This window comes from Colletes gigas, unplaced genomic scaffold, assembly GCF_013123115.1.
Source record: "Colletes gigas isolate AHSC1104 unplaced genomic scaffold, ASM1312311v1 Colletes_gigas_Sc00006, whole genome shotgun sequence".
NCBI lineage: Eukaryota > Metazoa > Arthropoda > Insecta > Hymenoptera > Colletidae > Colletes > Colletes gigas.
The window spans coordinates 4,866,683-4,894,454 of NW_025106635.1; the positions used below are offsets into that span (position 1 = coordinate 4,866,683).

The 27,772-nt window shown below is 41.1% G+C and overlaps 1 protein-coding gene across 2 annotated transcripts; it reads left to right on the top strand.

Annotated features, from left to right (window-relative positions):
* LOC122395954 (DNA fragmentation factor subunit beta) lies at nucleotides 1–26,537 on the top strand. Of its 2 annotated transcripts, XM_043393961.1 has the most exons (9): nucleotides 1–68; nucleotides 154–282; nucleotides 880–954; nucleotides 10,586–12,467; nucleotides 16,866–16,967; nucleotides 20,036–20,165; nucleotides 20,305–20,516; nucleotides 22,094–22,701; nucleotides 22,875–26,537. In XM_043393961.1, the coding sequence occupies exons 4-9, from the start codon at nucleotides 12,411–12,413 to the stop codon at nucleotides 23,032–23,034; spliced, it is 1,269 nt and encodes a 422-aa protein (XP_043249896.1). In that variant the 5' UTR covers nucleotides 1–68; nucleotides 154–282; nucleotides 880–954; nucleotides 10,586–12,410; the 3' UTR covers nucleotides 23,035–26,537. The 2 variants fall into 2 exon arrangements, with proteins under 2 accessions (XP_043249896.1, XP_043249895.1); XM_043393960.1 differs by lacking the exon at nucleotides 880–954 and having other exon boundaries at nucleotides 34–282.
* The last annotated feature ends 1,235 nt before the right edge of the window (nucleotides 26,538–27,772 follow it).

Here is a 27,772-nt window from a genome sequence, read left to right on the forward strand (position 1 = left end):
CAATGATCATACGCACAATTTTCATCGTCAGTTTATATCCGCCTCAGTCTTCGAGTGAACAGCACTCGGTAATCGTCATTCTAATAGCCTTTCTAATTTTCTTCTTCGTAATTTTCTTGTTATCATTGCTTCTGTCGTTCTTACTGTGTCTAGACATTAGACGAGAGACTCTTTCAAATAATCTGGCAAAAATGTCGAAAATGTTACAAGATACAACTGCAGACAATTGATCTAAATCATAGTATGCCTGAGAGAGTTGCAAGGGCGACGTATTAATACCGAGTAAGTACACTAAATTAATTTCACTAAAATTTTATAAATGATTGGCCTTTACGTGCTGATATTTTAGTGTATTTGTAGATGTATTGTATTATGGTGGTGTTGAGAAACTTTATTATTTGAGATGGTTTGCATTCATACTTTGTCAAACAGCAGATAGTTCGTAGTCTTTGTTCATCGACTGTTTTAATATCGACGTTTGCTTTTGTTTACTGTCTCGTCTCGTTTGACGAAGTGCAAGTCTGGATTGGACCCGTCACTGATCAGACGAGCAACGCTTGGCTGTCGATTTCGGTAAAAATTCTGCATCGTTGCGTCGTGTCATTTGAGTCGAACGTATCGACACTCGTTTAATCGACAGCGACGAGAAACTCGATGATGAAACGCGCTGGTAGCATCGAGCACCTTCCGTTCACTATAATCCAACTGACCATTGACCCAACCTTTTCCCTTAAGCAACAATCGACTGTTTCTTTTCTCGAGCAAGAGAATTGATACTATTTTTAACTCGCGATTAAAATTGTTAAAACGATGCATATGGCTCTTCGATGATTAAAATCTTTGGAGAACTTTGTACCTATATCGAAATATTGTTTATAGGTCGCCAATTTTACAAATATCATTGTCGAACGAGCAGAGCGGTGTCCCAGCTGGAATGAAATTTCATCTAATTTCGTAAGTTTTCTTAATCTTCTTGCCCAATGTGTGATCATATTGTCGTGCAACGAGATCGGTTTCTAGTAATTTCAACCTACTCGATTCTAGTAATTTTAACGCTTCGCGAGATCACAGTATAGAAAATGTTGTTCTCGCAGACTTTGAAATTTGAAATTCCCTGGTCCAAAAGATGTTTGCATAATGCATTCGACTAGTTCCCCATTATCTCATTTATAAGAGACCATAACATCGATTAGTTTGTATTGACATCACCGAAAGTATCCTCGGCGTGATTCAACCGTAAATATTTGTTTATACTTTTCCAGCTGCTCGGTGGTAAACGTGAAACGATTTACCTAGCGTTTTATCGAAAACTATATTTATTCTCCAATATTAAAAATATTCAATCGACCTGTAAAATATATTTTATATTCATAATTATACTTTTTACGTTTATACTTTTCCAGCTACTCGATGGTAAACGTGAAACGATTTACCTAGCGTTTTATCGAAAACTATATTTATTCTCCGATATTAAAAATATCCAATCGATCTGTCAAATATATTTTATACTCATAGCGGGGCCTGTAAACGGCGTTAAGGAATGTGTAAAATTGAAAATTAATAAATCAAAAATTCTCCGCAGGCCCCCTCAAGGCTGAAACAATTCTAAGAATTTCGGTAAAAGTATAATCGTTTCGAAGAAAGGGAGTCTGTAGAAATGTTGTCCTCGATGCTGGAAATTGTGACGAAATCGACAGGAACGTATTTTCCTATTCGTATGGCGGCTAGGAGTAAACTTAATCAGTTTCAAGATCGAATGACTCGTGGGAAGGCCGGGAATAATTATAAGCAGAATATTTTCGTCTATTGGAAAGTCGTTTATCGGCGTCGATGATGCACGCTCGCGTGTGAAACGGAACGCACGCGAGCGGGCTTTCCCTCACCCATAAAAATTACTTTTATAAAAAAACAGACACGAGTCCACTGCTCCGGAATTATCGTCGATGACCACAAACGTGGAACAAGATGCTGTTGGCGATTTAAAATATCGAATTTTTCGAGAAATTTATTTGCAACGTTACTGCCTATATTTAAAAACCATCAATTAAAATTGAGACACGCGTGGATGATAAATTATAGAATTCCGAGTTTGTTACTTCGCAAGAAAAATTGCTAGAATCCAAGATCAATACTTTTATATTACAAAAGAGTCAAGTCTGAAATATAATGTTAGCTTTTCTTCTGTTCTCGGCGGACCAGAGAAGTTTTTAATTAGGGTTTGTTTGTTGTTTCGGAAAGAAAATGGACAGCTTTGCAACATCCAAGAGAAGAAGGAACAGGTTCTGTCTCTTTGTTTCGCGATATCTCGTCGATGATTGCTGAAAGTCGTAAACGAACATTGATCCCTGTGCAAAACGATGATTACGCAACGATGACACGCGTCTAGCAATCGTTGAAATTGCAAATGCACGTTGCGTAGCTTCCTCCCGTCTAATTAGAGCGCGAGACTCCGTAAACAATACACGCAACAAAGAAGAGAGTCGTTATCGCCGGAAATGAGTGCAATTATAAACGACGAGCTATTGCCAATTCAATCTGGACGTGTTTGTCGCAAGTTCAACAGAAACGACACTCAACGTACATCCGGTCGAGAGCATTCTATTCGCGTCACAGGCCATAAACACTATTAAAATAATCACGTACCTTTCTTTTAAATCTCCTAAATTACTGATAAGTTTGAGAATTAGAATATAAGCGTGTCGAAACGAAGATTAAAGCCCACAGATGAAAAATATAAGCTTCAAATTTTATTTGCTTAAGCACTCCGGTCATTTCCAAGCTTTCGACTCGACGAGTGCCTAATTTCCATTTGAAATAAAATAACGAGGTTAAGATAAATCGTGATAAATTCCACAAAAGGTGCTTCTGATGAAACGTACTGGACTTTGACGCATCCGAAACCTTTGAATCGAACGGTCAAACGAATCGGTCATCGAGCAAACGGATCTTTCTAGTGAAATCGTTGGAGCATGATCGAAGGTTTGGGATGGATATGGGCGAAGGACGCAAACATTCGGGAGGGTACAAGCGAGATAATGGATTCGATATGCAAAAGTCTCGAGCGAACACGTAACAGCACTACATTCGAGCCGATGGCTGGCCCCCAGACATCTCTATAAGATAGTAACCATAATTAAATTCCATAATAAATCGCTCATGAATATCTGCGGACCAGTTCGTAAAAACCTTTCCCAAGATTCTGGAGAAAATTCTAACACGAGTTGCATCACAGATTTTATCTTCGAATCACAGATTTCTTTTATCTAACAGATCTATAGAAGCTGTGATCAAGCACACACGGTCGATCACGAAATTATTCGGGCAATTATGACCTTGTGCGTGTCTTAAACGTGTTACGATAAATAGGAGAAATTAATATCGAGGAAAACAGCTGACATTTGAGTCAAAGTTTAAGTCTTTGGATGCATGCGTGTTTAAGTATTCTTAGACAATATTATCTTTCCTGCATTATTTGTCTTCTCAGAGTTCCTGTCCCGACGTGAATATAACAAATTCAACTTTAATACTTCTCTGCAACGTAATGAGGTACTTAATGGTCAAATAATGATGAAATCTTACGTGCTCGATAATGACTCTTTACCATCAATAAGCGTCTGTAACCTAAGAATGAACTGCGCGGATCGTTTGTCTTATTTCAGCTCGTCATTAATATTACCAACGCAAAACCAAGCAAACAGATTGCTTGCCTCTATCCGGTGGATGTTCTTGCGATTTAAAAAATCCACATAATTTAAAAGCACTGTACGGCTCATTAGCATCGCTAATATCACTGATCGTGACATCGAGCCACGATGCTTTTCATTCGATCGTAAAAATGATACCTTAAAGAAAAGGTAAACAAAGGAAAATTTTCATCGAATAGTCATTCTAATATCGCCCAATAAAGTTCGATCGATAATTCGCTCGAACAGGTAGTACGTTCGATCGTCGAACTCGGAATCAGCATCGTCCATCGTCGCGACTGTCGCTGTTTACACTAATGATCTCTCTAATTGCGTGGTTCGCGGCCGTTAACAATGAGTTGCCAGTCCAGACGATGCCTCGCAGAGGAATCGAACTCAAGGTAATCCGTTGACATCGAACATAGTAATTGGTATCGCGGTGGGCGTCCAATAAGGGGGCGACATTTCTTTGGGACACGAAACGTCAGAATTTCGACGGTCCTACCACTCCCACGCGCGTTTCCAATCACAAAACGTAAATTATAGGCAGTTATTAACAACAACGAGCCTATCAACGAATTTCAACGATGTGGAATATTTTATTTTTCTATAGTACAAGTATTTTAGTGTCTCTAAATTCTATATTATTACCTCTTGTAAAAATAACCTTGTTATGTACTTTACACTTTGAAAAATGCATGTACGACAATTGTGATACGCGTACTTGAAACCGTGGTTCCGTTATGTCCCCGTAGGCTGTCCATTTAATTATACAATTACGTGAAGCCGCGTATTCCCGATTACATACGTTTTCGCGGCGTAAGTGCAGCTCGTGGCCTTCCCGAACGAGCTGCTTTCCGGATTTTATATCGTCCAAGAACGGCCACCAACAGTTTTTACACGTCTTGTTTATATTCTGGGCACCGTGGAAATTATTGTAAACCGCCGGCTCTTTCGCCACGTTTGAAACCTTCGATAAAATTTCATTTTTTTCCTTCTACTCGGTTCTACATTCTTCCGTTACTCATACTGTACATGCAACCTGTAATTATAAGTAGATATGTGTTTAGTTCTAATGCTTGCGAGATAGTGATCTAGGGCACTTGAATAGTAAACACATTGTATTGCAGAGCAGATTGTCCTAGATTACATCGATTCTTTTTAGTTTTTTTCTTAAACCAGAATCAATATAAAAGAAAACGGACTACGGTCTTGTTTCTGCGGTCAGCCTCACAGAGATCAAAATTAGTATTAACTGCTATAGACAAAATGTTTGAATAGCGGGAGAGATATTTCAGAATAGTTGGTGTTCGGTTAATGGGGGATCGAATACAAAATATTATGCTGTATTTAAAAAAGGAGAGGACTAACAGTGATCAAGGACAAAGATACATCCGCATTGACTAAGAATAAATCACGATCCTGACGTCGAAGTTTTGTTACATTTAAAAAAAGATTTTCGCAGCCGATTTGCATACACGATATTTCATTGGCCGAAAGAAGCCTTCCTCGAAGTCTCGTTCGGGTCCACAACATATCCGTTTCAAGGGTGCATTCGAAACTTTCGAGAACTTTTCCTTTTTTCGCGGTTCCTGTTCCTAGCCACGTCCTAAAAATAGGACATCGAAACCTCGAAAGTTGGCAGTCCCGTAATAATTCTACAAATTATTAATATTTCTAACACTTCTGTTTATTTTTAAATATATAAGATAACCACGTAATAATAATTGTATCAACGATGAGGTGAACTATATCCGCGGCGATAACTGCTTACGAACGAGCATTAGCAGTGATCAGAATATTGTAATTAAGGATTGCAATATCGCGAAAATTCCTTCAGCCTTGTTATCGGTGATTAGAGATCGCGATACGAGCAAATGGGAAAAAATAAGTCAACAAATTACATAGAATTTACTTGTTTATGAATACAATCCCAATGAGTCACGAGTAACGACTGTACCTAAATGCATAACTTTAGCTGCTTGCTTCGTGTTAGAGCATACTATTAAAAGTGAGAATATTATAAAAAATTGAACCAACTTCGACGCAAAAAGAATCAACAAATATAGTACAGTATTCCTTCGTTTAATGGCGAACAATCGGATCTGCCAGATGACAAACAGAGGGCTGTAATTGAATTCTATTTCGTGCGGTGACCCAGCTACGCGCGAACGACCAAAGTGAATGGTACAGACGGAAAGTTAGGGGGGTATACTAACAGCGAGCGAGCTAGAACGATATAAAATTATTTACATTTTTCCTTATATGTTTATGAGACCGACATTAATCGATTCGCGGGTTCCCCGCGATGAAAACGAATCTAAACAGGATTTCGTTCGGATAAAATCTCATTCGCGTTTAATTTCATAGTGAAAACTTCGCCAAACCATCGATAATACTCCTACGAAGATACTGTGATAATGATAAAACTTTCTAGCTTGCATTGCCACCGCATAAATTGTTAAAAAAATGGGTTAACATACTTCTGAAAAGAAAAATGAAAGGAAAATGTTTATAAATGGTATGTGATTTCGTAATAACTAGTCGACCAACACGTATGCACCGGAAAGTTGCAGCGAATGGCCCGGAATAGAACCAAGATTTAACTATTCAAACTTTTTAAAGAGTTTGCTGGTTACTCGTTCAATAAAAATTTTATATAATTTTTATTAATTGAGTATGCATTTGATATAAAAATCAAATGCATACTCAAAATGGCGTGTAAAGTTTCGAAGGTCTTTTAATGTCAGCAGACTGTCGATTAATAAAACTTAAGGCTCTAGACGCAGCATTCTTTTATACTGGAGACGTTTTGCAGAGGAAAGAGTCGAGGTAAACGTGATTTTAAGGTCATGCAATTCTTCTGGCAAATCCATAAAGGGGGTCATAAAGGGAGCTGCAAAATTTGATTTGCCTTCTTTTGACAGGCAAGTTATATGACAACTTGGAAACGTTAGGAAATAGCGTTCCATTCTTGCTGTGTTCAGAAATGAATAAAATTTTATTTGAATATTAAATAATTACCATGTACTTTTCCCCCCAAAAATCATTGCTAATTTTCAATTTTTAGGGATCCAAAAAAGAACAGTATAAATAAATATCCGTTAATGCAACGTACACCCGTTGGATTCAATCCGTCCCCCTATGTTTCGATCATAAATAACAGGTTTACGTCTCGCGGCGAAATTTTTTTTTTCGATACAAAGGACGCTCGCCGACCAACGTGGGAAACAATATTCGCGAGCGTTCGAGAAATAATGGTAAAAAAAATAAATTATCCCCTGGAACCGCAAATTCAGTTTAAAAGTCAATGAGATCCGAGAAGACTAATTACGAAAAAGTCCACGGACATCGATTTGCCTTCGAACAATCGGTACCGTGGAAAATTTTTATTTATCGTTAACCTTCGTGCATATATCATTTAGATAGTATAACACTGTTATCGCGATTACCATGATACGTCACAATAAGTTGCACTTCAATCTTTAACAGTCAGCCCTGACTTTATCGTTCAAGGTACTCGACCTTCCGATTTGAATCGAATTTATTTGCATTATTATATTTTTATGCGCGCGATGGATTCCGAAAATTCGTTCGACAATAGTGTCGACGCTTATAAAATGGAGGCTGACGTTCCTAAACGTATCTCGATGGGGTTCGAACAAACCGAGGCGTGGAACGCGGGGGGGCTCGACGTTGAACGAGACCTTGATGCAATCTGCGATCGACTAGGGTGGTATCGTATAATTTTTCTGCATGAATCGGTACATTGTGCGCCCTAGATAGCATTCGCAACGCAAGCTCAATAATAGACATCGTAGCCTTCAAAAGCAACAAGGTTAAAATGTATAAAGCGAGGCGGCGATCCGACCGTTAAATCGAAGGCGAGGACGCTCGATGTCGAATCGATCAAATTCTGTTCTGCAACGAACGTGATTGCTCCATTCGGCTCGATGCAGGTGATAATTACGTTCGACGACACGAGGATTCGATATTAAAATAAATACTGTGGGGGGCATCGATGAAAATCGTAATAATTTTCAGCGTCTTCTCACGTAGTAGTTTGTTTGCTTGTACGCTTGAGAAAAGGAAGTCAAAAAATCCTGTTTATTTCGCAATCTGAGGCTTTGTCATCGCGATATGAGCAGCTGTGGTTTACTGATGTCACTCCTGGCGTCATTTGTATTCCAGTCAGCTGGTCGCGCTTTAATACATGCAAAAAATTTTAACTGCTTATACATAGTTCAAAAACTCAGACTGCAAAATGGTAAATCTTCGACTCCGGTTTGAATGTTTACATTTTTTTTATATCCTGCTTAAGGTTCATCGTTCTTTATTAATATAGTATTATATTATAGACAACTAATGGCTACACATTGTAAATTAACTTTTTCCAATAGTTCGATTAGATCACCTCGTGCCTATGCATTTGCATCGAATAGCGGTAATTTCGCCGAAGAATAGCATTTTCTACGTCGCCGCGACAATTGACTATGCCATTTTTGGCGAATTCCAGCTTCGTTGGCAAATTGTACAACGGGCAAAGAATGTTGGTCGTCGATAGACATTTGCTGCAAGTACAAAAGTTAACTCTCGAAGGAAAGTAATTTTCGTTGAGTGCCTGCACTCTCTGAATATGGTAACGATAGCGAAGTTGGTCTCGAAAAACTCCATTCCCCGTTGTCGCTACTCCTTTACAGCATTGTTCCGGATAAAAGTTTCGAAAATTACGGATTTTAATTTATTTTCGATCTCTGCTTTCTTTCCCCTAACTAACTTCCCCTAAATTCCTTCGTACAGAGTATATTTTTGATTAGTCCGCCGCCAATGGGCACTCGTTTCTTGCACGAACTTGTGCTCGAGAGGCGTCCGTGTATCCTTTGAAAGGTTCTTTTGTCTGGTAGACGTCGATTATGTTCCTTATCTACTGATGTAGCTACACGAAACAACCTCCATTTTACAGTTATCTATTCTATCTATGTGGGACGATCAGAACGAACGGACCTTAAATTTCCGAGTGTAAAATATTAAATTACAAATACCGGTACACGCGAATTTTATTTACAGAATTAAAAATTACTTTAATCTGCGAACAACATTCGGGAAATTGCATTGGCAATAAATTTAATTACGCCAAGAGTTTGACGAAACGCTAATACAGAACTGTCAGAATAAACGGCCACGATTAATATTCCGTAAATTATTAAATTAGAAATACTCGTTCTTGGGAAACGTTTAATTAAACACGCACGCAATTATTGAGCGTATTGGATAATTGCGGATCCACGAATAAAATATGAGTCGGCTAAATGTTACGAACGTATCGACGTTATAGAATAAATAATTATATTATTAGTACGCGAATAATACATTGTGTCGAGGCAGCTGGTAAGCTCAGGACCAAATGCGATGCCGGAGGACTAGAGCCACGTGAAATCGCGCTCCATTTTGTCGAAACGCACTCGAACGAGAATGTTTTGATCTCTGTTGTTAACCTAATTCGCGAATAACGAAAAGCTCTCGACATCCAATGAAGCTATCAGACCTCCGCGATAGAATAAATCTTTAAAAACACAGCTTTTTAATGGACTGTAAAATAATATGCAAAGGTTTCTATACTTGGACCTATTTTGCTTAGGTTCTCGTTTATTACTACGAATCTGTACTTGTATCCACTCCTTCTCTTGACCATATAGAGATCTATTATTTTTATTTCTAAGGGTGGGATATTTAAATATTTCAAATTTTGAATTTTTTAAGTTCTCCACTCTCGCTGATTGTTTACCACGATAAATTCCGCGACGAAACTGGGAAGTGGAACGTCGATGAGGAAATACAGTTCGCGTAGACGGGGGAAGATCTGATTAGAGTATTCAGAAATAGAGATTGAAGGAATCCATCGGCGTACCAGGGTGGTTGAACGACGTCCGCGAGTGTGTGCGTTTCCGCGCGTGGGTGGTTAAGTCGAGTGTTCCTAAGGGCGGTCAGGATGCCGCGGGGGAGCAGTACGGAGCAAAGCTGCAGACAATAAAGCGACCTGAGCTTTCAGCTACAGTTTAGAGCGTTTAGCGAGAGCTTTCAGCGACGGGGTGTACGGAGCAAGTGTACAGCGAATTTAATTAAGGAAGAAATAGATGCTCTCGTATTTACCCTCGTTTTTAACATACCACCTAAACTTTATCATTATTCCGATATATCATTTACGTAAACAGTCACTTGTTATTAGTATCTTTCGACACAAAGGAAAGGGATAATATGGAATAATTGCTGGGAAAGGTCTGCAATAAATATTGGGTAAAAATCGTTCGTGAAATATTTTGAATAAAATTTAAATAAACACTGATTTTCATTCGATGTATTAATGTTACGTTTTCACACGCTCGGAGCGACGAAAAGAATTCAAATAATTTAATTGCAACGATCTGGGTCAAACGGGATTACAATTGATTCGAAAGTCGAATTAGTTTTTAATCGCCCAGCAATAAATACACAATTTCAATTCGATGAATATTCTTGCCTCGCTTTCAACTTATCGTAGCGTGTGAAAATTCCGGGGTTTCCTTTCTTCCGTATTGCAAAAAGCGTTATAAAAGTTTGCATGAATTTTAGTAAGTAAGAATTCTCCGTCATCTTGCCACGGACTGGTACAAGAATACTGTGATAAATGTCGTCTTTACGGCGCGCTGGAATGTTGTTTACTTACATATCCTGCAACATCGAAGGTTATTCCGTTAGGCTACGATACCACAAGAGTCTAACAATTGAGGAAGGTATACAAGACCAAAACAGTAGTGTTTCGTTTCAAATTCGAAGCATTCATCGATGTTTTATATCTCAAATTATATCTTTAATTCTAAATATCTGAATTTTCTAAAACAACTGGATAATTTCTATTTCAACAGGACAACGATCCTAAGCATGCAGCTGGAATTCTAAAGGAATCGTATACAGGGTGTTCGATCAACTTTGGACAAAATATTAATGGGAGATTCTAGAGGCCAAAATAAGATCGTACACGCTATAAACTCCCCGTACAGAGTCCTGACATAAATCCCGTAAGACATCTATGGGGCTGAAATTTTCAGAAAACTCAGAAATGATGACGTGAGGTCCAAGGGAATGTTAAAGAACAAAATAACGTGTAACGTGCGCGTATAAACTCGCCTTTGCCCAATACGCGTGGTTTGGTGGTGGGGCGCGACCGGCCTAGCGAAACCTCGCGTTGACCGGCTCTCTTTCGCTACGGATCCGTCTTGGTATAAACATCACCGTTTAAGGACAGGAAAGGACTCGTCAGAAGGCTTCGACAGGACCAGGAAAGGATCTTCCGACACAGGCAGCTCCAAATCCAGCTACGTGGCCTCTGCTCCAGTAATCAGGGCCACTGCCCACCACCTTCTTCTTAAAGAGGGTAAAACCAATTTTATTTCTTTCGCATGCAAAAGAGACGCACACGAAATAAATCAGAAGCTAAACGATATGGCATTGAAAAAACAACAACAGAGAAACTTGTATAGAGTATGGAAAGTTGGCTGGAACACTGTATCGATGTCAAAGGAGGACTAACCAGATATTAATCCTTTGCAAACACACTTTCCTACGAAATAGATAGTAAATATTCAAGTAAACATTTTGTTTACATTCCCCGCTTGTGTATCACTTTGATACAAGAAGAGTGTACATTTAAATTCTTTACTGGATGTCCCTTCAAAGGACAGTCGAGTACAAAGGGTCAATATTAAATAATTCAAGACTTATTCGTATGTTTACCCTAAATGCCATGTAAATTCTGTATCTATTGTCAGATGTCTATGCATTCTCGAGACTCCTATACTTATTTCGAAAACTGAAACCTAACGATGTAGATTCGATGTAGACTGAACCAAAGATTCAAAATAGTGATAGAAACTCGACCATTAGCTAACGCAGCGCGGACGTAATCGCTAATCCCGACGAGTTTATCGCCCATAAATCACGGCCAGGCGAACTCGTGCCGTGAATCCGGGATAAAAATTCCGATAGGATCGTCGAGCGGGTGAATCGTGCCTGCGTAATTTCGCGAACCGTGGGCGAACGAGGAAAAAGGGTAAAACGTGGAAAGGCGAGGCTGGTCGAACGACGGGCGCAGGGTGTCCGTGGGACGTTAATGCGGCAGTGAGACCGTTCGGTGGCGCCATCTAGGCGGAGGATCGTGGGAGGATTGGCTGGCGGCTCGCAGGCGCATTTCCCGGTGCATTCTCCGGTACGAGGCTCGTCTCGTCGCGTCATTCCTTCCCCGCGATCCGGCGACTGTAGTGCCGCTCTTTACTTCTGCCCGCGCGCCCTTTCTCGTCCCTTTCTCCCTAAGTTCCGTCGGTGCAGGCGCGCTCGCGACTCCCGTCCAGCAGGATCCGGTTCACTCGCCGCTGCAACAGTTGCTCCGTCGTGCTTCCTGCTCTCGGTTTCCGCCTTGGTTTCTCCTTCGCCTCGTTGCACTGTGTCCGCCTCTCCCACTCCGCCCGTCCACGGTTGGTCTCTTCACGTCTGTTCCCGGCGTACGCGTCCAGTCCCCCTTCCGTCCGCCGACCGATAAGCGTCCCCACTGTCAGGGTCGAAGAAAGAAGAGGTCGGGGTCCGCTGGTTCTCCGGCACAGCTGTTAACGCGACGTCCGCCTTCCTCCTACGCCTCGGCCCACTCGCGCTCACTACGGCCCGACCCAGGACCCACGGGCCCACCGCCTCTTGATCATGTCGCTGATCGTCGGCTGCTTTCGACGGCTGACCGAGACACCGGCCAGAACCGAGGTAAACAAAGAATCGCTCGCGTGGCCACCGTTCCTTTTCCATTCGCTAGCTTTGTCGCGTCGGAACCACGCTCCGTGGAGTATAGTGATTATCGTTAACAAACATGGGTGGTCGAACCGGAAATCGGTACTCTTTTGAAGGACATACTTGGTCTTGTGAATTGCATTTTTATTGAATGGTGAATAGTTAAAAATTAAAATATTTGTGGTCTAGATAATATTTAATTTAATTCCATCCACATTAAAGAAGCCATTTATTCAACTCTTCCGTGATTCTCCGTGCTTATTTCATTTTTCCTTATTTTTTGAAGCTCTCGATTGCATTTTGCTTCTCCGTAGGTCGGGAATGTTTGAGAATTCAATCGAGTTCGTCCCCTAAGGACAGTGTGTTTTCAAATATCGTGTCCCCCTCCCCGTTATCGGCGACCGTGATATTTGTGTTTGTCCAAGCTTCTCCCCCTCAGGTGTACATAGGCAAAAGTCTTGGAAAAGACAGGGACATCGCGCGGTGTCACGTGCAGAGCCGAATAAATTTCGCGAGGGATTATTTCCCCGTAAAAACGACCGTGGCAAAAAGATAAAAGTGAACTTAACCCAGATCTGTTAAGCACGGCTCTGTAGTCAACAGGCGGCTCGACAATGGAGTAAAACTCATTGTCGACGTGTACCCAACAAGAGGATCTCGTGACAGACTGCTTCGATGGGGGTGGGTTGTAGAAAGTCACTATGTTTGTGTAAAACGGGGCTCGTAAATGTTTCGAAAACATTGTTACGTCTGTACGAACGAGGGAAAATTTACAAACTCCAAATTGATTATACGTAAAATATTAGTAATAATAGATCCATGATATCAAACACACAAATACTGAAGTTTACGTAGATTCTATGCACTGTGCAGTCTGAATTCTGTACTATGTCTATCAATCATTGTCACTTTCTTTCATTGAAATGGCCGTGGCGCGGATGATAGCGGGAGTTCGTATGCTCGAGGTCGCCGAGTTTGAATCACGTTGGTCGAATAATTCTTTTTCCTTCAAAAATTATCAACGCTGTTTACGCCGTGGCGCAGATAAAATTACTCGAACATGTTTATCAAACCTTGAACAACGCAATTGATTTGCACATTATCTCGTAATACTTTTGTTTGCAATGAGATCTGTTTAAAATTGTCACAGGAACGTGCATGGTGATGAATCATAACTGTGCGTTAATTAGAAACAGAATAACAGTCGACGGATACACTCACTGCTTATGATTCATAGATTAAATATTCCGTTTCTCTTTTCTTGAAAATTGAACGTACCGATCATTAAGAACGTGTTTAGATCGATCTATGCTACGCGGAACTGCTCTATACTTCGTCAGAATTTATTCAATCTCGTCTTATTTAATCGCAGCTATATCGAGACACATTTTAGTGAGAGTATCTTCCATTAAAATCGCTAATTGCAGACGCTCGACCGACGACAGTCTATAAAGTTTGCCTTTTTATTGGCTCGCTTATGGCAGTCGCTATTATCGGTGTTCGACACCAAATAGAATTTGTCGCCGGGGGAAATAAGATTAATTTGCCCGGCATCGCGGAAAATATTGCTGGAACGCGTGCTCCGACCGGAACGAATCTTTCCCGATAGCGAGTCGAACGATAATTCTGCATATTCGACGGCCAAAATATCGTTACGATCGTTGAACATAAACTTCTGCTCTGTACACAAAGAAAACTTCATTTTTAACTCACAAATTTGGAATTCGAAATGATTTATAATTAATATCCATATCTGTATCGAAATTTACCGGGGACCAATCTATCTAATAAACGATAACAAAGTATCTTGAGATCAAAAAGTTCAATTTTATAACGTATACTTGAGTATGTTACTTTGAGTTTTGGTTTGAAACAACGTTCAACTGTACCACGTCTTTTTGCACAGTTGTATTACACGATGAAGATATTAAGGTTTAATCGAGGACCACGATTTCCTGGTTGCAGTGGTTACAATGAGATTTCGTATTGAAAGTAAAGAAAAAAAGCAGTTTTTAATTGCACGCCTAGGTGGACTTATTACGAGTAGTATGTATCGCGAAAACGTTTAAAACAAAATTGTATACCACGAGCACTCGATTGTTATAATTTAACAGTCGCAATGTTTACGGGCGTCATTTATATTAATTGCTTCCGCCAACGGTATAAACATTGCTCTATTTATTTTAATCGGGACAAAACGTGATATACACCATTAATTCAACATTACCGCACAATTCGGATATTCTCGATCATTTCGAGTTTGATGAATTTAATTTTATAATTCTTTTATCAATAATGAGAGATAGGAAACTTATCCAGGTTCTTCTTTCGACAGAGATTTTTTGTTCGCCATTATAATCTACCCTAATGTCTTTCCGCTTCGCGTGGTTTCTTCGTATGATCGAGTGTCACGTGAGAAGCGTGCATGGTCGGCGAAATTTGTGCAACCGTGGGCGCACAAACTCGACGATTTTCGAGCCCCGGTGTTTTTGCGTTTCCAGGCGATCGCGATTAAACGTCGACGATTGTAATGTGGGTCAGTCCCGGAGAAACTGTGACACGCGGCTTTTCGCTCAGACGACCTTGAACATTATCGGGCCAATTATGCGTCCGCTAATCTGCCTCCAATCCTATTCGTGCCGTCGCTTATCGAGTCATACGGGAGACGTCGGAGAATTTGCTCGACTTCGTTAAGCTAGCTTCCCATTCGAGCGTATTCCCTTTTCCTCGGATCATCTTCAATTCGTACTTGACCTCTAACTTTCCTTTCACGGCCTTTAATATTTACTTTCACGCACGACTGTTAACCCTTCAACGACCAGACGCTCCATCTTTCCGAAATTCTTTCGACGAAGCTTGCTTGAATCAAGTTACTTTCTTTCTGTGTGATATTTATTCTAATTCGACAAATTCGAGAGTTCTGGGATAATTTTTTCTTAAATATTAATCTTAGATCCAGAAGTGATACTAAATGATTCCAGAAATATTTTAGAAAACTCGATTATTATTTCAAGTTCCTTTCTTTCTGTACGATATTTATTATAATTAGTTACACGATTATTGTACCCTAACATTTTTCTTTTATTTTTCTTAAATGTTAGTCTCAGATCCAGAAGAGATACTAAATGATTCCAGAAATAATTTAGAGATTTAAAATCGTAAGAAACTCTGTAATAATTGCAGCTCTTTCGGTGAGGTCCACGCGTTCTTTCACGAGAAACAGAACTTCAACTTTAAGTAACCGGAACTCCGGCGGAAACGAAGACTTTTAATCGACGTTGCAGCCCCGGACAGAATTTCGCGAACGCGATACGAGCATTTATGCAGCATAAAAGTCAGTTAGTTTTGCGTTAATGAAACTGTCTGTTCCACGTGCCATTCTATTGGCAAAATGTTCTCTCCGGCGAACGTTTAATTAAATGGTAATCCGTGGGCGTTAAATTCTACGACGACGGTATGCAAAATTTATTTTTCGCTAATGCCGCGACGGGGAATAATTCGTTGCATTTGTTAAGTATAACGAATTTTATTTCTCCGCGAATTTAAAGCGTTCACTAACGATTTCTATAGTTCCAATGTGTCGAGAAGGTGTCAATTTAATTTTCAAGATATTGTTGTTAAACTAGCGTGAAACATGGAAGCTGTGCTCGCGTGAATATCGAGACAAACAGAAGGAAAGCACACACAGAACTGTATAATAGATAATTACAATTAATTGACACCCGATGCGTGGGCGGAGACAGGAACTCTGCTTCTTCCATTACAGGTTCTCGATATCCTCCTTTGTAAACAGTCTGCAGAGTTTCTCAGAACTTCAACTATTCAATAATTCGGTACGATTGTAGGTTCAAAATAAATTGCAATTACCTCTCATTTTCCATTCTCAAGCTCGCGTTGGTAATACAAAAATTATGAATATTGTTTTTTGAGCAATTTTTATCGAATTTAATCCACGCAATGTGCTTCAATATTTCTCGATATAACTGGTTTCATTCAAAATCTAGCGTGAAACTAACCATAGTAATAAATAGACTACGAATCTTTATACAAATTCATAGAATTAATAAAGTGGGAGCTTTGTAGAGGGTTGTCTCAACTCATTCTGTAGCTCTTTGAGAATTAAAATTCCCCATAAAGTCTAATTATCAACGTCTAAAGGAAATCTCAGACACAAAGTAGGGGGATGGTTCAACCCCAAAATACAATGATTTGTATTTCTTATACTTTTGCATAGTGCATTCTGTATTTTCGTGAGAATTAAAATTCGCCATAAAATAAAGTCTAACGACCAACGAGTTAAGGAAATTTGCGCGATTTAATGGCCGAGGGGGAGCAGTGGGCGTTGTTCTATCAATAAATTGTATTGTTTTCCAGTTGAAGGGTTACAAGGTCACCGACGTGAACCGCACGCGAAAGTTCGGCGTCGCCTGCAGGAGCCTCCAGGAACTGAAACGGAAGGCCTGCGCGAAACTGAACGTGAGTATCGAGCATGTATCGATCGTCGCTCGCGGCGTGTGCTTAATCGATCGATCCCCCCGTCCGGTTCCCCAACGGCGGCCAAGTATTTCCTAGCGATTCGTTCGACGTCGGGATGAAAACCGTATCGCGGCCCGACGTCGCTTTTACATGTTATAATAAAAGTTACCGGCAGAAACTGGGTCATAAATGCCTCGCAGCTGATCCATAGCGAGCGACTCCAGGAGAATTGTAACGCCCCGGCCGTTTCGTTGTCGCCGTATCGGGGATTTCGTTCCGGGCGATCCACCGAAACAGGCCAAACTCATCGCGTACGCGAAAATTAGTAAAGACCTCTGCTCCTTCCCCATTCACCCTCCAGCCGCGTTTTACGACCCTCTTGTTCCGCGTACCGACCGTTTTGTTTCCCTCCAAATCGAAAACGGAAACTTCGTAACTTCGTTAATTAAATTATTCGGGTTCGAATCGTCGGTGCAAATCGACCTTTTTATTTTTGGATGATCACGGAAGACGTTTCCGAGAGAATCTTAGAGAAAAAGTCTTTAGAATTTTGCAATCCAAGGCTCTGTTTTTGAGATGAGTTGCTGGAATAGTTTATTTACTATGCCTCTGCTGTTGCGGTTATTTTTAACGGTGGAAAGAGTGCGTTTACCGCACTGGTGGGAATTAAAGTTAAAGCAGTATCGAATATTGGCTTTTAAAATGGAAACAATCCGTTGGAAATCGAGTCGAAAGAGAAAAACCACGCGGAAATTGTAAAAAATAAAATGTCGGATTGCTCAAAGTAATCCACCTGGAACCGTGGGAGAGATGGTTTCGAGCGAATATTAATCGAAATGAAAAATAAAATAGACGGACACGCGGATACGTTCAAAGGCTTAAGCGAATCGTGGATTTGACGCGGAGAAATAAATAAAATTCATATTATTTAATCGATTTAGTCTTTCGTAAATGCAAAACTACGTAATTGGAATTTTCAATTAACATTAGGAAGAGTTCACTATACTTATGCCAGCTAAAATTCCAATTATTATTGAAATATGATTGGTGCAATCGATGCAATTGTAAACACAATGCACAAGATAGAAATAAATGGATTTCGTGTCGCGTTACGTTCGGGAATCCCAACGAAAGATTGTTCCCAGCGAAATGTAATTTCACGAGTCGTTTCCAATCTGAAAGTAAATCAATTAAACGTTAGTAATGAACAAATATTGGAAAGATTCGTTGGAAACGAACGCGGTTCGGCGATAACGTAATACATGTCCGATTCATCGACCCGCGAGCGTGAAATATGTGCATATCCTCTTTGTTTCCTCCGATTTGTCGCGCGACGTGTTCATTTTGCAAAATGAAAATTGCATTAGACGACTCCGAATAGCGACCAGAAATCTTTGGTTTTTACGAGACCAGAATAACGAAGACAGGTCAACGAGAATAATATGAAAGTGTCGCAAAGTTCTGTGAAAATTATACCTATCCGAAAGTTTTATTGCAAACTGCCGTGCAATACATTTGACGCCCACCCAATTTCGCGAGAGACACTTTTCCTCGAGCGTGGGAGAATAACAAGTTTGACGCAGAAATATACAGGATGTATCCTAACATCTGAGACCCACCTCAGCGATCGATAGCAAACAGAAAACAATGAAAAATATTCCTCTAATTTTATTTCTATAAATTAGCAGACAATTTCCCAGACCTCCTTTAACGGGGGATTAATAAAAGCTCGCCCTTCTGTCAATTTTTTGACCAATCCGATGAATTATTGAAAGAAATTCCACCGAACGTCGCTGTGATATATGAATGGCGGTGCACCGACCCATTTCGGTAACCAGACTCCCCAACGAACGATTATTTAACAAATGGATAAATCCTGCCGGGACTCGCATCGAGATTTTTTATCCCTGAGGCCACTTACAGCCTCTTTTTCATTCAACAGCCATCGTCATCGTTGCAATACTCATTTAAAAGACTAAAAAAATGGCTCCATTTCTCCGTTAAGTACCTTGTAGGTATTCAAACATCCCGAGAATTAATTAGTACGATCGACGGTACACAGTAATATAGCAACACAAAAACGTTCCATGTTTATTCATAGTATTCGAGCGCAATTACCGTCTCGAGACGATTTTCTCGCGCCACTTCCGGGATTCCAGCGACCTCCAAAGAATCTCCGCGGAGTGGATCCAGTAAACGAACGTTTCGAATAACCGCAATTTCCAAAGTAGATTACCGTACTCTCGATCGCGATGGCGGAAGCGGCCCGTTGGTCTAATTACCAGCAAGTAGAAAAGACGGACACGGACACGGAGAGGGGATTAAGGTTTACGCGAGGCGTTAGTTGCAAACGTTTCGCGGCTAGGTTAATCCGGTTGCGGGGCGACCTTGGGGCCAGATTGTAGTCGCCTGCAGCGTACAGCTCTATCGAACCAGCCGGGCCACGGGCAAGGAGCACCCTCAATGTCAAGGTCGACCGTCTTCCGGACCTAGAGCCAAACCAGCGGCCAACCCTCCCGAGAGGAGCCAAGATTTTTCGATTTCTCCCTTTCGATTCGTTACTCGGCCGCCGTGGCGCCCTATCTGGCGCACGAGCGCGATCCCAAGGAATTGATTGCAGTTATGCGCGCGTGGCGAGACGCGATATGTTGAGGGCGCGTGGGACGCCATGTTACAGAACCATCCAAGCACACGGAACGATCCCACACTTCCAAATTTTAATTAATATATTCAGAAATATAAACTCTACCAACCCTTTGCATACTAGATTTTTTAATAGGGAGTTGGAATATTTTTATATGTTGCAATCTCCAAATAAAAATCACATTAGGCACTAGGAACTGAAAGTGGGTGCAGTTCTTCCAAATTTTTTCTCCTTTCATTTTCGAGCATTTTAATAAAGATTTTATCAACCCTTTGAATGCTAGATTTTTTTAATAATTAAAAATTTTTTTAATTCAAATAAAAATTACACTGCGCTAATTGATGATAGTTAGCCACTCGTAACTAAAAATGGATGTGGGTTTAAAACGATCGAGCTGATCTGACCAGCTTTTTCATGCTTTCAGGTGACACATGACCTCGCTGAAGTCAACGTCTTCCTGCTCGATGGATCGCTGATCGACGAGGAGTACTTTTACACGCTGGAACCTCAGACGACGCTCATTGTCCAGAAACCTGGGGAAAAAGTGTTGAGCGGTTAGTGTAAATTTGACTGGATTTAATATTTCCCTATAAGCTTTGAGAAGTAATTCGACGATTGTTCGAGACATTATCGAGCATCCTAGAAACTTTTACCCAGATACTGAAATTCAGAGAGTGTGACGATTGCTTGCAGACGCGGATCTCCTGTACGACACCTTGAGGCGCGTGAACATCGATTTCCTGACTGCCGGCGACAAGGCGTCCGAGTTCCTCACGGAAAACCTTAAGGCGAAGGTCGCCGTTCTGAATAACGTGCTGAACAACGACGACTCCAAGACGACGCTCACCGCGAGGGACGAGCATCCGGAGTGGTTCCACGGATTGGAGACCAACTACACGACCAAAGTGAGTTCCCTCCCCCATTTGGGAATTGCTTTCGCTGCTCCATTATTCGAACAATTTCGTAGAAACCTTCATCCAGCCAACCATTCATACACGAATCATTAAACACTCGAATCGATTGCATAATAAATGATCAAGCCCTATGAGCCTCTATAAGACACATTAGTAGAAGATTAGCAAAACAGAAGAGCACCAAAATGAAACAGATTACTTATAATCGCAAGTAAAAGTGAAGTTCGGTTCTTCCGACTGAAACTCCGAGTACGTCGTCTATAGCGAATCACTCTAGATATAATAAGGCACTGAAGGTCGAGAGTATAATGCAATTTGTCGGGAGAGAATTTGCCCCTGCAACGTCCAATATCGCCGGGGCTAATTAATGTTACAACGCCTCCACTTTAATTCCGCCAGCTTGCCATTTATCGCGCGTCAAGTTTCAGCTCCGGAATCTCGGCTCCCGGATCTAACGGTTCCACGGAATAATTAATTAAGATCGTTATCTCTGTCTCGGGTTCGCGTGCGTTTCCGTTTTTGTCGCGTGCACCTCGAAAATCCTCGTTGCGCAAGAACGGACCAAATCATATTAGAACGATTTTTATTTCTTTAAAATAAAGGATATTTGATTTAATTTTAGACTCTGAATCGAGAAACATTTCTTCTCAAAGCTTTTCAATACGTAGATTAATATTTTATTTATAGCCTACGAGCACCGTCGCGTAATATCCATCTACGGGGTTTCATTAAACCCGTGGTCCGTAAGATCGTTTCTACGACGCAATATCATTTCTCCGGCGCGAATAATGCTGGATATAATCTGCAAGACACGGTGAATATAACGGATATCTTTCGATCACCGCCACAATCCTTTCATCACCATCAGGAAATCCCTGTTTCCCGCAAGGCTCCACACCTAACCTTCTCCTCGATATATCTTCCTTCCTAATACCGAATATCCTCGAGTCTAAGGCCAGGATCAACTAGCCAGCTTTCCCCGGTAATATACGCCCGCCTACCCTTTCATACTGATATCCGCCTTTGACCTTCTTTCTTCTTTACGATCAACATCGTTCCACCTACTTCTCCCTTTGGAATCCGAGGATCTCGCGCGAACCTCGATTTTGTTTTATTAGTCCCGACGGTTCGACGCGGGGACAAACAGGAAACTAAATCGGTTTGAATTATCGCCCGGTGGACTAGCGAATCATCGAACCACTCGGTATTGTACCGACACAATAAACGGCAATTCGATTGGCGATTTGCCCAAAACAATAGCCGCGTCCCGCGCTGATCGCATGCCAATTACACGCGAAACGAAATCTATTGACCTATTTCGATTAACTGTACCGTATTTATACCTGTGTTTCCCCAAACAAGTCTCTGCTACTTGCATCAGCTAACAAATGAGAAATCGTCGAGACTTTCTTCTTTCTTCAATAACTTCTCATAATAGCTTTGATAGTTCAGTTTTTATGCAATAAGTTTCATGAAAACACGCTTCCAATGCTTTCAATCGACAATATATCAAGAAACCCTTATTTCATAAGTTACTACACACTATTTACGAAACAAAAATTCCCCAGGAGGCGTACATGCACCGCAGGTGCCAGGACAGGATACGCGGCTATCTCTACAAGACGATCGATCAGATTAAATCGTCGGAGACGTTCGCCAACGACCACAAAGCCAGGAAGCAGCTGCTCTACGCCATAGCGTTCTTCAAGCTGCAGCTGAAGGAGGACCACTATTTCGGTTACTATTTCGACAGGAGCAGGGCGAAGGTTCGCTCGATGGAGGCCTTCGACGAACAGGACTCGTCTATTTGCTACGAGCATTGCCCGTGCAGGCTCGATCGACTCGACGACAGCGCGTACTTCCGGCTGTTCGGGACGAGCGAGCAATCATGCGTGGACGGCGCCAGCAAGAAGCCTGCTGAGAGAAACTCGAAAGTTTCCTCTAGAACGGAGTTGGACGACGGGAGGGAGGAGCAGGAGGACGAGGACAGTTGTCCTTACAGAATCCGGACGAAAGAATGGGAGTCCTGCGTTGCTATCTGCGACCGCAAGGGAGAGTTTCGATGCGGCGGCGTCTGGAACGCGGACGTCTGCGCCTACGGGCAGAGGCACAAGATCAACCCTTATAGATCGAGGGAGGATCTGATCCTGTTCTCCACGTGGAACTTCGATCACAAGTAAGAATATTCAAGGGAGAGACTAAATAATTTTTGAAGTTATGAATTTTCTCTCGAAGGATTCTGCGGATCTCTGAAATGAGAAATTTAAAAACCCTTGGCCTGTGATTATATAAGTTTATTTTGAAGATCTTAGAGGGTGAAATTTTAATTGGAGTTTGTATTGTGTTTAGAATCGAGAGGTCCAGAACCCTGGTGCCACAGCTCCTGCAACTGTCTGCGGAAGGAGTAGCCCGGGAGGAGGACATTCTCGAAATTTATGACAATCTGTTTACATTGAAGAACCTCAGGCTGGTCCACATCGTGTGCCACGACAAGGGCTCGCACAAATAATTAGACGTTACCGCGTACGGGGGGGGCTGATTATCCGTAGAAGAACCTGATCTGATTGTAAACCGTAACTCTTCGTTACGAGAACGTGTATCTATTTAACGCTGTTGGATAGTTTATAGATTTAAACGTTTGTTAATGTCGCATCCGGCAGTGATTCCGTTGCGCCACGTAGTAAAAAGCAATACAAGGTCTCTTTCATCTTTCTTACACATTGCAACTGTCGTAATTTTCTATTCGTAATATATTATATATCGATGAATGTTCAATAGTCGTGTCTACGTTTAACACTCTCCAGCAAGCTGCACCGATAGCGAATTATAATTAGAAGGCAGGCGTGTCAAATCTTATGGCCCCCATTAGATTTCATTCTCCGTGATGTAATTAACAATTCAACTCTTTTCAATTTTGAAAATATTTCAGTCAGCTAATTTTTAGCTCAGTATTTCAAACGATGATCGATCCTCTGACTAGTTTGTATTATTCAAAGTTCTCATCTAGATAATTTCTGTAACGAGAAAACTCGAAGATCGAAATCTTTAGAAACTAATTTACATTCGAATAGAAATAATTGTTTCAATATGCCTGCCGTAGGGAAGTCCAAGCACAAACTTTTTCGATGATCCTTGCACCAAAGAGCAACGGCTGTACCGTCGCTCCCAACTAAATCGAGAAACAGATCACTGTACGAGGTCAAAGACTAACTAGGATGTCCGAGTGTGACGTTTTTTGACATATTTTTGAAAAAAAACAGTATTTATCCGATCGTTGTTATAAAGTAAATAAGAAAACTAAAAATAAAAAATAGCAACCGGAACGACGTATCTCTCCTTCGGCGCAAAAATCTGAATCTGGTGTACAGGGTTCGGCGCAACGGAATGATCGCGGATCTCAGAGAGTTTATCGACGACGAGCCGCGAGAGCTCGTCGGCAGGTATTTGTTGCACATTTTTTCGTTGAACTAGCAACAAAATGGCCGCACCCGACCGACGGCCTGGACTTTAGGACGGGTTAGTGTTTATCATTAGAAAGCGTACTCCGTAGAGTCGAGTATCTTTCGAATATTTTTGATCCGACTGGTCGACCGATGACAAAACCAAAGTTCTGATATATACATATATACATAAATATATATACATATACATATTCGTTATTGAATTTAGAAAAGACGTATATACATACATATATACGTACATATGTGCGCAGGATGAGTCGGTTGGAACTCGTCACGAGTCAGTCAATAATGATCAAGACATTCAGATGAATTTGTGAAAGGTCGATATACTAAATCGATCTATCGAACGAATATTGAAAGGTGATCCCACAGAAAAATAAATACGACGCCATTCAGATTCCGTGAAGAATTAGATTAAAACTGTGGAAGAAGGTTATAGATAACCATATGCATAGTTGCTTTAATTGCAATAATTAGGTACACAGTTGTAAGAAAGAAAAAAATCATATGAGGACGATTACGTTTTAACGAGGTCGAACGGTGGCGTTTTATCAAGGTTGTAATTAATATCTAACGAATAAGAATTATAATCACGTTTACTATGATTTACACAGTCCACCTAATTCTGTCTTAAATATAGCATAGAATTCGAAGCACAAAATGGCCACCTTGTCTTACAATACTCGTTCGATCAGCCACAAACGTTGACTCGTGGCGAGACAACCGTCGTATTTTGCGTTTACGTACACATGAACGATAAATATATACAGAGATATACACACCTATATATACAAAAAGATTATATGACGTTTTAGAGACTTACGCGATATACCTGAAGCGGTGCTTCTCAGGTGTAGAGAAAATCTGACGGAAGGACTCGATTCGAATGGTCTCTTTTTGATAATTCTCCTTTTGATATAATTTCGACTGGCCCGCGTTCGATCCATGGTGACGCTCGAAAGGTGCGTCGCCATGGATCGTACCGTCTCCAATTCGACTCACTTTTTACAAAACCTGGATTACCATCGACGACGAAGACAAATAAGGAAGACGGATCGGTGAATTTTGGGGAATTTTTAGGCGAGACCACTCGTGATTTAGGCGTTCAATTTAAAAAATAAAAGAACTTAAAAGCACAAGTCGCCGATCGACGAGTGTCTCGTCCAAGAGAACCCTTGGGAGGTTCAGTTGAGTATGCGACGTTCAGTTCGATTATGCTTGCGCGTGTCGACGCAGACTGAAACTCGTGATGCTAACCACATCGCGTGTCCGTTTCTTGCTTAAATGGTCGACGATTATTTGGTGCGGTTCTGTGGCTACGAATTCGCTGAAAGCTACGCGGAGTCTCGGTTTTACTATCGAAATCACGTGCACCATTGTTGGCTGAGATCGAATTTAGACGAATTATCTTCCCTCGACGTTGAAATAAAAACTTCAGCTCGTTCGTTTGAATTCTGACAGAAGCAGGCCTCGAAATGGATCTGAAATTTTTATCCGGCCCTGAAAAACTAAATTCGCCCAATTCTGGCTGGGAACTCTCCGCGACAGGAATTGGTTTAAACGATTCTGTTTGCAGCAGCGCAGAAAACGCGAGGCTTCTCGTCCCATCAATCCGCTTTGCTCTAATGGACATTAGAAATTCTGTGACACTGTAGACAGTATCGTATCGATCGAATGTAATCGTCAAAACTATTCTGACAACAAGACTCACAGAAATATAATTTAAAAATTAGAAGCTTCAATTATAAACGCGTAATTTCCCCATTGATTGCACAATTTTGCGAATCTTGAGTATTCTTCTCAGCCACCAATGATCCACGGAGTCCCCACGAATCGTTATAGAAGGTGTGTGCACGAAGAAGATCGTCGTGCTCGGAGCAATGAAAATTATTCGTCGCGAGCTAACAACAAACGCGTTTCGATGAAAGTACTGGCACGATTCGAACACGGCGGATCTTCGAGTGGCAGAATTCTGTGAACGTTTCGAGTTCGTGCCAGTATCGTTCGTCGATCGTTCTAGGAGAAATCCCAGTTTTATCAGCGGTGGTACACATGTTCGTTTTCGCGAGGTAGTTGGCAGCACTTCCATCGTCGAAACCTCGCGACCGAAGGTATATAAACGCATTGATTTCTGCGCACAGCTTCGAATTACTTTAATCCTACACGGCTAACCACGTTTACAATCCGTTTGCACTTTCAGCTATTTCCAGAAATTGGCGTGAAATCAAAAAGTTGATCGCGCGGGACGAAACGGTGAAAGTTCGTCGCGTCGGAGAGCAACGATATCAAAAGATACCTGTTCAGCATCGTGATATTACTCGAAAAAACGGTAAATGAAAAATAGGGGAATATTTTTGTGAAATATCGCGTTCCAAAGAATCCGCGGATTCGGCGCGGTTAGGCGAAACTGCAGAAAAATAAAGTGCAATACTTCCTCGTAGGCTACTTGTAAGCATAGTTATTTTTCAATGTAAAACGACTGTGTAGATCTACTTTAGGCAAAATATATATTTTAGGTACGTGCGAGTGGGGAAAAAGAGAGAACAAGTGAGAAGAGAGACACGAGTCGTAATTTCTTTCGTCCTTTCCCAGTAATGCCTCGTTTAGTGCGAGAAACTCTTTGCAGTTATCGAGGTATCGAATTCAGTGAGAATCAGCGTCGTGTTAAAAGATAGTTGCAAAGAATTTCGACGCGTCTCGCAGTTTTCAACATTTTATTCCCTAATAATAGCGAGATATTTATTTCGATGGTAATAGGATCCCGAGGAAACATATAAAAATGGGGTTTCCTTGCAAAGGACTTAATGAAAATTATAACTCGTCGGAGCAGCGTGCACAAGACGCACGGAGACTTTTTGACTGGCCACGAGAGTGTAGTCCAGTTAATTACCAGCTAATTAGTCCACGCCCTGAGTCGAATAAAACAGAAAGCAGAAAACTCTAGTAACTTCGACACGGGTAAGGTTGGGTCTCCGGATGGCTAACAAATCTAGAACGATATCGTAATGACAAAATTGTTGTATCAACAACAAAACAACGGGAACAGATATTTCGGAAAGAACAGCTCGTTTGTCAGAGTACAAAACTTGATAGGTTCATTGGAATTCTTTGACTACGAATTTGCGTTATGATCGCGCCAGCGATACACGAATTTCGATCCTTTCATTAAGCTTGCCAGTCCGCGGAACGAGGTTAAAAAGAGATTCAAAAATCTATATGGAACTGTAATCCGCAAATTATATTCTGAAATTGCAATACTGCAACATACGTTGACTTCTCGAGCTATTTCTAACCAGATTTGAAAATTCTACAAACTCGCGGGGCAATATTGCAATCCAATTTCTTTTTGATATCTGAATTCGAATTTACAAGAAAATATTGCACGGTAAAACCTCGATTATTGCAAACAATGGAAACTGAAAATTTCTTTAATAATCCATCAACAATCGAGGCTGTGCTCTGTCGAAAGATCGAGGCTCGCGATTCCGTTCGGAAACGATCTACCATCGAACGTAAAATTTTCCAGAGCCAGCGATCGAGTCGATTTATCGCCTCCCATGAATATTTACCCGAAGTAACATTCCCCCTGCGACGAGATATTCGAAATTCGTTCGGAACGCGCGAATGATAAACATTTCGTCGTCGGTCCCGGTGGTTTTTTCAATTACGTTCGCAGAAATTTCTGCGCGAACGATAATTAAACGGCTCGCAATTGCAGGACGAAAGGTATGCGGTTCGCGAGAATTTATGCCGAGGCGAACTGACAATGTAATTGTAACAATGTAA